Here is a 13063-nt window from a genome sequence, read left to right as displayed (position 1 = left end):
CCTCCGGCCCGGCCGCTCGCTCCGGAAGCGGAAGTGGGTCCCCGCTGCCCGCCATCTTGGGGAGGTCATCGACGCTGGAAGAGGAGGAGCCATGGGGGTGGCTAGCCGCTCGCGCGAACCCCGCACTGGCGGCGCCGTTCTGCCAGTTCGCTGGGTGCAAGTTGCTGGAAAGTGCTGCTGCCTTCCCGCGGGAGCCCCGCTCTGCGCCTGGCCTGCCTTTCAGGACAGACTCACTCTCGGAGAGCGCTCTTGGGGATGGGTGTCGTTTGCCTGTACGCGAGTTAACCATGCAAGGTTTCAGTTTGTGGATTTTTTTTTTTTTTTGCTCAGGCCCAGGGGCTTTAAATTTTCAGACTTAGAATAGGTTTGTTGGACCGGCGAAGCAGCTAGCTCGGAGCACTGGAGGGTGTAAGTTGGCCTGCAGGAGGCCTGGTTTGCATCCTGACATTGTGCTTGACTCTCGAGTGCCAGCGGGAGCGACTCCCTTGGCTGCCACTGTCAAGTTTCAAAAGGTCACCCTTGTCCCATGTGGCCCCATGTGGCTGAATTGTGGTAGGGCAGGTTTGGGGCACAGCAGTGGTGGCGGTGGTGTGGCTGAACAGAATACTCTTGGTCAGGGTAGACTAGGGTTCTTTTATCGGGGGGGGGGGGGGGGGTTGGCTTTTTGGGTCACACCAGGGACAATGCTCAGGGGTGTTACTCCTGGCAGCGCTGGACCGTGTGGGGTGCCGGAGATCAAACCCAGGTCAGCCGCATGCAAAGCAACCGCCCTAGCCCTACCCGCTGTACTATCGCTCCAGCCCCGCCTTCAGCCCTCCTGAAGGCTCAGGCCAAGCCCAACCCTGGCCAGAGATCACTTCCGAATTCTGCTGGTCAAAGATAATCGGGCTCAGAGTTCAGACTTGGCTCGACAGAGTGAAGCCACATATCCAAGCAGAATGGAAGGAATGACTGTCAGGAACTACCTAGTTATTTAAGAGCGATTTTGGGGGCTGTGTGTGTGTGTGTGGGGGGCAACCTACCCGTGATCCCTGGCTTTATACTCAGGGATCACTCTGGTGGAATCCGGGGAACCTTTGGGGTATGGCCGGGTGCAAGGCAAGCAGCTTACCGGCTGTACTACAGCTCTAGCCCCAATTGAAAGAGCATTTCAAAATCGATGAGTATGGGCAGGAGGCACGTTAGGGAGGTTCTCTATGACTGGGATTCCCCAGCATCAGGGTACAAAGTGAAGAGGATTTTCAGAGGTGCGACTTTTATATTTACCTTTTTTTTTTTTTAAAAAAAAATTTTATTGAATCACCGTGAGATAGTTACAAGCTTTCATGTTTGGGTTTATATTTACCCTTAAAGAGATTATTTTCACTTAGAATTAGTGAAAATAACTTTCACTAAGAGGTCGGTCTGAAGCACCAGGACTACTGTAAATAAGATCAAGTGTCCTAACAGACTTATCAGCTGTTGGTTTATCCAGCCCTTGCAGCTGTTTAAACATTTGGGGAGGGCATTTCCTATAGAGTAAATTATGAACATTCTTTAAGTAGCTAATGTCATTAACACCCACGTTTGCTTTCTTAGAACACCCATTTTAATATCCTGATTTTATGATTAGATCCAAGTTGACTCTAGACAAAAATTTCAGGAGTTTGGGTATTTTGAGCTTATCCATCACTTTAGAGCATGCTAGATTTCAGTTTTTCCTCTAGAACTACCATTCCAATCATTCATTTCTTTGTTCCTTCTCTACTGATCTTTTTCAGTTTTGGAGCAGGACCTGGTGGTGCTCAGGACTTACTTTTGTCTCTGAGCTCAGGATCACTCCTGGTGAGGCTTGGGATACCATATGGGGTGGTGGGATCCCAGGTCAGCCCTGTGCAATTCCTTACTCTCTCTGACCTGCCCCCTCTTTTCTTCCTTTCCTTCCTTCTTCCCTCCTTCCTTCTTCTCTCATTGCTGGTGGGACTCAGGGGGACCATATGTATGTGGTGATGGGGATTGAACCAGGGTTGGCATGTGCAAGGTAAGCACCTTACCCACACTGTACTGTCTCTTTGGCCCATCTACTTATATTTCTTGAGGAATACAAACTGGACCTGAAGGTAGGTATTGTCTCTCTAGCCTCTATCTGGGATCTGCTTCTAAAATCAAATTTTTATGATGACCAGTTTTACTGGATTTTCTTGTGACTGCTTTTTTTGTTTTGTTTTGCTTCGGACAAGCCTCACTCATAAAGGTACCGGCAGAGGAACCCAGGTGTGTGGGACCCGGGGCTGAGACCTCCAAGCCTGCTCCGATTGGGATTGGGCCTCTTCCGCCCAGATCTCCCATTTTCCAGTAGCTAGGCAGTCACACCCAGGGACTGCCCCGGGTGCCATTTAATCCCATCCACGGCCAACATCCAGAGACTTGAAAGCAAGCTCCCAGAAGTGATTATCTTTTAGCCTACTTCTCCCTCTGGGAGAATCTAGCAAGCTACTGAGGTTTCCTGCCCACATGGGAGAGCCTCGAAAACTCCCCGTGGTGTATTCATATGCCAAAATCAGTAACAAGCTGGGTCTCATTCCCCAGACCCTGAAAGAGCCTCCAATGTGGCATCGTTGGGAAGGACGAGTATAGAGAGGCTTCTAAAATCTCAGGGATAGGACGAATGGAGACATTACTAAGACCACTCGAGAAATTCGACGATCAATGGGATAATGATGATGACGATTGGACTAAATCTGTTTGTAGGGGTCAATATCCAGTTGTTTTTTTCTTGATAGATTTCAGCTTAGTCTGTTTTAGTCCCCTTCTATATGCTACCTACCGAGCGTAGAATTGGTTTATTTTCCAAACTATGAGGTTTGTGTTTGGAGAGTGTGGGGGACAGTAAGCCGAGAGAGAGCACAGGCTGGGGGTCCTAAACCTCATAGGCTACCCAGGGAGAGGAAGACCTAGTCTTACTTGAAGGATAAATCAGCAGAAGCATGGGAGGAGTCAGGGAACAATCATCAATGAACATAAACCATAAAACAACGATGTGGTGGGATTGGAAAGTTCCCAAGGGCTGTGGGTCATAGTGTAGAAGGAATGTAATTTTCAGACCCAAGACTTAGAAGATATGAGCTCAGTCCTAAAAAATTAGAACCAAACTAGAACAACCAAACTTTAGAATGTGCTTCTGAAGGAGGCAGGCTAGAGGGTGGGGACACAGGTGGGGAGAAGTTGACACTGTGGTGGGAGCGGTATTAGAATGTCTCAAACTACTATGAATCACGGTGTCTTAATACTTAAAAATACTAAAAAAAAAAAAAAAAAAAAAAGCTAAGAGCTCAGTCTTAAGCACATTGTTAAAACCTGCAAGTGTTTTGGTTTTTTGGTTTTCAAATGTTCTCCATAAGGTCTTTACTAGGCTGGCTCCTTACCATCCAGGACTCAGCCCAAATTAACTCAAAGAACTTTTATTTTTGTCTCTGGGCCACATCCAGTGATGCCAAGGGATTACTCTTGGCTCTGCACTCAGCAGTCACTCCTGGTGGTACCTGGGGGACCATATGGGGTGCTGGGGATCAAACCCAGGTGAACTATGTGCAAGGCAAGCACCTTCCCCACTGTACTACTGCTCCAGCTCCCTCAAGTTCTGTCCTTCCATTTCTTGCTATCAAGTAGATCCCATCAGAACGCTTCAGTATCCTCCTGACACTTTACTGCTCTCTCTGACATCAAGTTTATCAGGCTCTGCACCATGGAGCATAAACTTCCAAATGCCTACTTTGTCTCAATGTATGATGGTCACAGATTTTTGCCAATTTGGAGGTGGTGGGGCTGAGGTCTGTGTAAAAAAAGTGGGATGTGTAACCATACTTTGATACTTAAAACCCCAAAATACCTTTGACCCATTGACTATGGTGATGCTCATGCAGTGAAATTTGGTAGCTTGTACTCTTCTGGATAATCTCTAAAGCAGTCTTTCCTGGGTGATACAGCTCTGACCACACTCCCAGGCTTTGTGCAGGCCAGCGCGAGCCTTTGTTCAAGGGAGAGGTCTCTCTTTTGTTGCTTATTTCAGTGGGATGCTAATATTTTTTTCTGAAGAGTAAACAGGTCACATAAGTTTGAGAACCTCTGCTCTGGAACCTAGAACATTACATTTGACTATTTTAAGTGAACTATGCAATAGAAACTTGGGGTTGAGAGCAAACTGAAACTAATGCCTGATCTTTCTGGATTTTATTTTGGGGCTGCCCAAGTGGTGCTCTTGAAGAATCCAGGCCAACTGGGGGGTCTGTAGTTTAATTCTTGGGCCTGAGAATGTGAGGCTGGTGACTCAGGTCCTGCTGTGTTAGGGTCAGCCACTTACCAGGTCAGGTGCCTGTAAGCCCCTTCACACAACTCGCTAGGCCTGTGGGACATTTTAGCTGCATTACATTCTAGCAGAGAGATAGTAAGCAGAAATTTCAGAGTATGCTCGAAGTTGGCAGATGATTCAGAAAACAGTACTGTGTGGAGACTTAACAAGGCAGAAAAACAAAAAATGTAGTATGAGGGTTTAAAGAGATGGAGTTCTATAGTTTGAGTGGCTCACTACTTAATGTCCCTGACAGACATGAAACAAAATGAAGGGCAAGAGTGGAGGAAAGCAGCAGCTGAGAAGTTAAAAAGTAATGGTTTTTTTTTTTGGGGGGGGTGGGTGGGTGGGCACAACTTGCAGTGTCCAGGAATCAATCCTGGTGGAGTTTGGGGGACCATATGGGGTGCTGGGGATGGAATCTGCGTTGGCCAGCTGCAAGGCAAGCTACCCACTGTACTACTGCTCTAGCCCCAATTTTACTTTATTCTAAAATGAGAAACCATTTAACAATTTCATATAGAAAGTCCCTCTTTCTGCTGTTTAGAACAGGCTGCAAATGATCAAGTCTAAGAGCAAGGAGACCATAATTAGAAGGTTACTGTCAAATTCCTGAGAAGAGACATGTGGGAATCCTCAACATAGGTGGCATTATACATAGGACTGGATATATAATCACCAAGGGAATTTAGAATCTTGTCCTGACCCATTTAACCCATGACTTTAAAACAGTCCTACATGAGCTGGAGAGATAGAACAGTGGGTAGCTTGTCTTGCATGTGGTGGACCTGGGTTTGATCTCTGACACCACAGTCTCCCGACCCCACCAGGAATGACTCCTGAGAACAGAGCCAGGAGGAAGACCTGAGCACTGCAGAATGATACCCCACCAAAAGAAAATAATTAAAAATCATATGTATATTTTAAAAAAGAGAACAAAAACATCCATGGTGCCTCATATGGACAGGCTTTTTATAAAGGCTGGTAGGAAATCCCAACTTGCTTTCCAAGGACAGAATTAATGCATTTTATAATGCTTGGAAAATATATGTTGCTGTTATTAACAAATTCTCTCCATTAGCAGCATGTACTAGTTCCTGGGAATATATCCCATGGATAACATCTTGTAGCCTGAATGTCCTGAAGGCAAAGCAATGTCAATGTCTTGTTTCTTTAAAACATCCATACTCTAAAACACTGCCTGGCATGTAAGAAGCAATCAACAACATCCAAGAATCTTTGGTTACCAGAATTATAACACATTAAGACACAAAACCAAAATTATAAAAGGAAATTTATTTCAAAAGCATAAGGGAACATTTACATTTGAACAAGGTGATAAACAGGTGTCTTGCAAAACAGAACAAAACAAATCCATGGCATGGGTTTTTCATTCAAAAACAGTAAGCAAAAATAACCCAGGCTGTGCATTATTGCCTTTGGAAAGGGAACAGTGAGGTGGTAAAGGAACACAGACAACTCAGCATCAAACTTGAGAAAGCAAAGTCACATCTGCTCACCTTTGAGTTTACAAGTAGGTTTAAAATAGAAAAAAAAAAAGGAAAAGTTACAGTTAATGTTCAAATTTATATAACTAGTTTGCATATAGTTTTTGTACTTGAAATGGCTAGAGGCCACTGGCTGATCTGCCTTCAAGGTCCAGACTACCTGGTCACAATTTGCAAATGGAATTCCATGTTCCTATGTCTACAGAATCCAAGGGAGCTTAGGTTCAGCTCAAAGTCTTTTGGAATGTTCACAGATTATTGCCACCACTCCATAGGCAAGCTGACAGACTTCCTTTGCTCACTTGTATCATTTTAATCTTAAAAAAAATATTTTTCCTATTAAAATGTGCAGTAATTCTAACAAAGGGGTTTTGTTCTTTTCCCCATTGCAGAGGTTAACAGTAAGGAAGACACCTGCAGTACATTTACAAACTACTCCTCAAAAACAAAAAGTCAAACTACTACAAAACATCATCCAGGCATTGGATTTGAATGGCGAACATGGAGAGGAAAGATGAACAGAAACAGAATATAAGAAACATTCAAATGTAGAGCAAAGAGCCTATGCTACTAAAAAAATGCCCATGACATTCACCACTCCACAAACCCCCCATCTGTTGTTTTAACCTAAAGATTCTATTAGCTAACTTATACAATAATTTTGATTAATAACCTGAGAAGTTAAAAAATCTTGAAAGTGGCAAAAGCAAACCAAGAGAGCATCCCTTACTTATTGGTACACCATGTCATCACCTTTTCCAAGTTGCCCTGGTTATTAAATCCTCAAATTCTAAATTATTCTATCTCATCCTGTAGAAACCTATATGTACATCAGATTCAATATTTTGCTGTTTTTCCTACAGGGCTCTCTGAATTTATTTTTGAAAATGTAGTCTTTTGTTTATCTTTAAATAACAATAATCATGTAAGTGCAACTGACTAAAAATTCCTCACTACTGGGAGGAAAACCAATTTAACAAGTTAATTATGGATTTAGCCTCAAAAGGATAATCATTGTGTCAGACTACCCGTTCCTGGAATTTAAGCAAGTGATTTAAGTTGTGTAGTCAAGTTTTACAGCATGCATATATACATACACACATATATGCTTATGTATGTATGTAATACATACACATTTATATTTGTATAGTAAGATCCCGTATTCAAAAGTTTCTATCACAACATATGGAGAAGAGTTAAATATGCAGTGCAAAGCAACTTACCTTCTCCTAAAAATGTAATGTCATTTCTACATTTTAGAAAGCAGGTATTTTGCTCTTATGACACTAGGTAAAAATCTGCACCATTGCCTAGCAGCTTTAAAAAAACAAAACAAAACAAAACAAAAAAAAAACATTAAGATTGACTGTTAATCTTCTCCATATGTTGGGTGAAAAAAAGACACAAGGGAGAGAAAACTCAGTAACCTTTCAAAACTGATCATCTGTATCAGTTACCAGAAACGGATCGGACAGAACTGCATTACATTTCAACTCGGATAGCTCTCTAACAAACTACCACGATGTTTAAAATATTCACAAGATGAAAGTCTGAATAACGATATTGCAAAAACAAGTCAAGATTGCGGACAAAGCATCCAAAAATATCGCTGTGGTTTTACCTTGGACACAACCATGGTTTGTTACAAAAGTATATCATACATACAAAGGTATAAAGAACATTAAGTTTTTAGCTGAAGGCAGCAGTCCTTTTAAAGGGCCATCCCCGGCAATCCAATGAGTAGTAGAATTTATATTATTAAGCTCACAACAATGCTGAAGAATGTAATGGGATTCAGTAGAGTCTTCCCCGACTTCGATTTCCTCGTGCTCCCCAGCCTCGGCCACCTCTACTTCCCCTGAAGGCTCCTCTCTGCTCTAAGAAAAAGCGAACACGAATTTAGGTCTTGCTCAGGGTTTCTCAGTAAGCACAGAGGAAACAGCCCATAACCCTGCACACATGCAGTGGTAGGCCCTGTAAAAGCAGCCCCTGACATTCTTCTAATCCCTCTGAAAATTCAATCTGTGCATCAAATCAGGGCATCGTACACACTGAACTGCATCATGTTAAAGTGCTGAAACATTCAGACAATTATCTATAGGAACTCATTAAAATGGATCCCATTAAAGGTTGTTCAATGTAGCAATGTAGGATTACTACATTTCTTAATTCTTTTTTTGCTCCTCTAATAAGCAATAATAGACCGAGTATTTTATATTAAATATATCAATACATTATACTTATATACAATTATATACTCATATTAATATATGCACTTATATATTATATAGAATATATACGTATATATCCATATATACTTCTTGATTTTATTAATAAAATTTATTAAAATATAAAATAAAAACATAGAAATACTTATATTTTATACTTACTATTAATATAATGACCAAAGTCAGTTCTCAAAAGTTAGTACCATATATAAAAGATACTTAAGATCAATTTGGAAAATTAGAGACTGAAAAACATACATTTCAAAGGTAATGAATAGGAGGCCAGAAAGAGACACAGTGGGCAAGGCACTTGCCTTGTATGTGGCTGACCTGGGTTTGAACCATGATACCCCATATGGTCTCCCTGCCCAAGCACCAGGGAGTGATCCTTGGGTGCAGAGCAAAAGAGTAAGCCATGAACACTGCTGGCTATGGCACCCAAACCAAACCCAAAACCCTCCCCTAAACACCAAATAGGCAGTTTTGAGTCACGATACTCGAAATACTGAACTTAAAAATTGTAGCTATGCCAGCTTTTCTCTCTGCTTATTAGCTATAGAAGAGAACTGCCAAAAAGGTGCTTTGCTTACATACAGAATCTGGGGTACTGCTTTTATTGAAAAATCAAGTCACTTTTGTCATGATTCGAAAAATGAATCTCAGATTCATTAGTATCTTTTAGAGATTTCCAGGAAAGCTGGACTTTTCACCATATGCAATGATTCAGGAGCTTCAAACTTCTGATTTCAAAGATCAAATGTTTTCACTGAACTTTCAAACATCTTCACTGTAACAGTCTTGTTATGAGCAATGACAAGAGAACCTGGTGTTGCCATTTTTGATCTATAATGAAGGAAGTCTGAATAATTCCTACTAGTCAGTATTGCAATCCACTGTTGTAATTATGGCTAGAAATATAGCTAGTACATTTATGTGATTCATGCCATCCCCCTGCACTCTCCTCCAAGAAAAGTAAACCAACTCTTAGAAAAGTAATGAGACCTTTCCTGGTGTTAGCTAACATGTATCTGTAATGCAATGAGATTGGATTTGAAGAACTCGTGTCATAATACATCAGTTTACATATCATTCACAGGAAAGCATCATGTTTTTATCTAGTGAACACTATCAGAAAATCAGCAGTGGTCTACAAAATGTTGCAGTGACCTGTGCAGTGCTCCTGCATGTGCCCAGTGAGTGCAGTGACTCCTGCCTTCATTAAGACAGGAAAGAGAATGTGTCTGTGCAAGGAGACAGGGACTGAACTCAGATCGCCTATCTGCAATAAGGTTTGTGTTGTGCACGTCTCTTTATCAGGCATTCTCACACAGAGCAGAATTCTAAAGAAAACAAAAAGGAATTTACTTGCCCAAGATAAAATCTCAAGGGAAGATAGCATCTGTGATTCAGCTGAGATAATGCTTTGAGGTGTCACCCTATTGTCACTGGAGCAATAGGCGACATGCTGGACACAATGAAGAAATAGTCCTCCCCACTCACTAAATGCTTCTAGCAAACATGTCTATGTGAAGCGTAGCAGAGCTCTGTTCACCTCAGTTTTCAAAGAGAGGTGCATTTGCGATGTGCATTTACACAAGAGTTTAGTAATCTTCCTATGCTGAAGTTGCCTCAATGAGCATGAGTAGAAAAGCACATCTGACATCCAAAATTGCCTTTTCAAATTTTTCTTTGCTCAGAAACATTTACATAATATAAGAGGGATTCATCTTTAAAATATCGCAATTATCTTGGCAACAAATTATAGAAACTGGATATACTTCTTTGGAAATAACCATTACAGAATTAATTTCGATCAATTACAAGACCAAACATAAGCATATTTGAGTGTTACAAATTTAAACTTCATACGAAACAAGGCAAAGGATTGCTATTTTTGTCATGCTTCTTTAAAACGAACAATGAGGAAACAAACCAATTAAAGACAAACTTCTCTTGGCACTGGTGGTGCCAGCAGAGCCTGTCTTATCAGGAAGCACTCCTGGCACTGAGTGCTGAAGCTGATGAGAAAACTCTACTATGGGTAAAGAGGAACACAGGACTGCAAGTGGCACAGTCTCCCGAACCAGAGGATGCTTTAGCCTGACTCCACTTCATTTTCAATGTATACAAATGATGGGAGGATGAGTATAGGCTGGCAGACACCAGACAAGGAGAGGCAAATCATTAAAACTACACCAGGCAGAAGCCACATCCATCCCATGAGGGAGAATACTTTTTGAAGACAGAATATGAAACACCAAGAAATGAATGGTTCTTATCAACTTCCTCTTTACCCCTGTTGACTCTTCGGCATATAAGAGGCACATTTTTCTTTTTTATAGTTGTAGTGTTACACTCAATTCTGTGAGCTCATGAAAGAGGGGGTGGGGGATGAAGGGGAAAGAAATGGGATAAGCTGTTTCTATCAGTAGTTTTCCACAGCAGACCTCAAGACCTATTGGTGCTTGTCTAACAGAGCTGAAAAGAACCTCCAGGTTTATACACAAACTAACTTAGAAAAGGTACCTGAAAAAGATATAGCCTCTCATATTGCTTATGCCCAAACGGAAACGCTCACCATAATTAAAGTTGCTCAAATTGCTGCTATATTTCCCACTAGGAGGATTATAGATCTGCCTGGCATCCCTTTTTGGTCCTCCTTGCGATTTCTTGGGTGGTGAACCTGAAGTTGTATCTTCACTGGCTCTCTTTTGCCTACAACAATAAAAAGAGCAATAAAAAAAATACATTATAGCAAAGACTACTAATATCTTACTATGAGCCACACTCCAGCAGTACTCAGAGCATAATCCTGACTCTGCACTCAGGGACCATATGGGATGTTGAGTATCCACTTTACTATGGCTCTGGCTTCAACTATCAACACATTTATGATTTAGCATACTGGTTATGAAACATATGCTAAACTGAATCGAAAAAAAAGTAGCATTATGATGGTACAAATTCATTGCCTCAGTTATAGAGACTTCAGAGTTCATTTAAGAAGCTTCAAAATAATACGAAACATGTTACTTCATAGACCTTATGCAAGTGATCAAATTTTGTAAAACAAGCAGAAAGAACCTAGTTAAACTACTGAAGTATAAATAAGCCTTAAAATTCCAGGAATGTGGTCTAACACTTTATTCTGTAATTGATGAAAATCTGTATTTTAAATAATGCTTCTAATAGTCATATTTTAACATCTCAGCAACAATCACTTTAGGGGGAGTGGTGGGAAGATCCATGCAAAAGGGGGTAGGGTGGATGCTCACAGAGTAGGGCCCAGCTTTGGTACTCTCTCAGCACCACCAGGTGTAGCCCAACACAAAGCTAATAGTGGAGTCACTTAAGAACAGTTTGTATGGTGCCTCAATTCAGAGTTTCATATTTCTACATCATAAATACTTAAAGCGTTCAATATTTTTTTGAATGTATTTCTTACCCCATCTCAACCTTCTGTACAGGTTTCCAGGATAATGTTACCGTACTCTTGTACGAAGGAGGAATGTGGAAGAGATCCTGAAGAGACAAAATTAAAGATTTCTAATATATCTTTTGGTGTGCAGGCAGAAAACAGGAAGCACATCTTAAAGATTAGTTTTAAGAAAAAAAGCTTTACTTCATCCTTCCTGCTCCTGTGTTGCTGGAGACTAAAGGCTAAAGGTTACTGAAAAAAAAAAAAAGTAAACAGGGACAATTTTGTTTACAAGTTATGTCTGTTTTATTATTTTTAAGCGCTTCTGGGTTTTATTTAAAGGCCTGGAAAAACAAATTTTTCTAAATATTTACACATTTATTCCAACAATGAAAAATCCAGTTAGAGCTAAACAGTTATTACTGTGTGGTTAATGCAAATACTTGCTTATTTTCTAAACATATTTATCCTTAACCTAACATTTCATAGTACGTTTACTATAATTTTTATATGCAGGTAAAATTAGGTAAAAGAGCAATTTTAACTTTTCCCAAGTTAAAATGACCACTATGACAATGATAGATGGAAATGATCACTCTGGACACAAACTGAGTACTGAAAGGAGGTAAAGTGATATGCAAGATCACTTTATTTCAGTAACAGTATTGCAAATCACAGTGCCTAAAAGAAAAATGAGATAGACAGACAAACACAGGGCTTGAAGGAAACTGAAGGCATTGGTGGACCGGAAATGTACGCTGGTGAGGAGAATATTGTATGACTGAAACCCAATCATGAACAACTTTGTAACTATAAACTTAATGGTGATTCGATTTAAAAAAAAAAAAAAGGACTATAATAAAAATCACCTCCTGCTGCAGCCACCAAGCTCAACAATACAGATGTGGCTGCTGGGCTACACTGGTGACAGCAGGGCACAGAGAAAGTGGCTATTTCTACACTCAGTGCTCAGACCTGTGGGTGTGAAGAATGGTTTGCAGCCTCATATTCAGGATGAAAAAAAAAAAAAGAAGAACCCCCAAAACCTTTTTACCATGTATCAAATAATGTGTATCAAATAATTGCAGGGAAATTCTTTGGACAAAAATGCTTAATAAGGTTTTTGGCTATAACGACAGCATATGATATATATTTTTAGTTAAGATTTTTAGTTAAGAAAAGGACAACAGGAAGGGAAAAGGAGAAGACACCAATTTGAAACATGTTAATCTGAGGCGACGATGTGAGATTTGAGCATCTCTAAGTTGTGGCTTCATTAGAATATAAGTGAAAGTGAGCTGTGGTGAATCGGCCTAATTAGAGTAGAGAGAGTAGAACTGAAGCGACAAAGAAATGGCAAGCAAGGGCAAAGCACACACTTTCTTCTACATTTTCTAAGACAAAGAACTGACCATATCACACACTCCTCCCCCACTCAAAAAACTGTTTCGGGATATTTCAAAGCCCCCTAACACACACCAGAACTGGACTCTATTCATAACTCTTCCCCATACATCTTCCCATAGCTCCTTAAACAGGAAACTTTCTTATTGACACATATTGCATCCAGAATATCTACTAA

The 13063-nt window shown here is 40.7% G+C and overlaps 1 protein-coding gene and 1 non-coding gene across 3 annotated transcripts in view; one reads left to right on the top strand and one right to left on the bottom strand.

The window, feature by feature from the left end:
* Positions 1 to 5603: 5603 nt before the first annotated feature.
* API5 (apoptosis inhibitor 5) overlaps positions 5604 to 13063 on the bottom strand; it is a 33440-nt gene continuing 25980 nt past the window's right edge. The window contains exons 12-14 of one of the 2 annotated variants that reach the window (XM_004607916.2): positions 11509 to 11585; positions 10642 to 10778; positions 5604 to 7712 (exon numbers count right to left, since the gene is read on the bottom strand). In XM_004607916.2, coding sequence (XP_004607973.1) covers positions 7630 to 7712; positions 10642 to 10778; positions 11509 to 11585 — 297 coding nt within the window. In that variant the 3' untranslated portion in view covers positions 5604 to 7629. The remainder of the gene's footprint in view (positions 7713 to 10641; positions 10779 to 11508; positions 11586 to 13063) is intronic. The other variant, XM_004607917.2, reaches the window with a different exon arrangement.
* LOC129406346 (small nucleolar RNA SNORA43) lies at positions 12353 to 12492 on the top strand. The gene has a single exon (XR_008630952.1). It is a non-coding gene; the product is annotated as a small nucleolar RNA SNORA43 (small nucleolar RNA).

This window comes from Sorex araneus, chromosome 6 (genome assembly GCF_027595985.1).
Source record: "Sorex araneus isolate mSorAra2 chromosome 6, mSorAra2.pri, whole genome shotgun sequence".
NCBI lineage: Eukaryota > Metazoa > Chordata > Mammalia > Eulipotyphla > Soricidae > Sorex > Sorex araneus.
The sequence above is the reverse complement of the archived record's forward strand: the minus strand, read 5'-3'. Positions and strand labels throughout refer to the sequence as shown.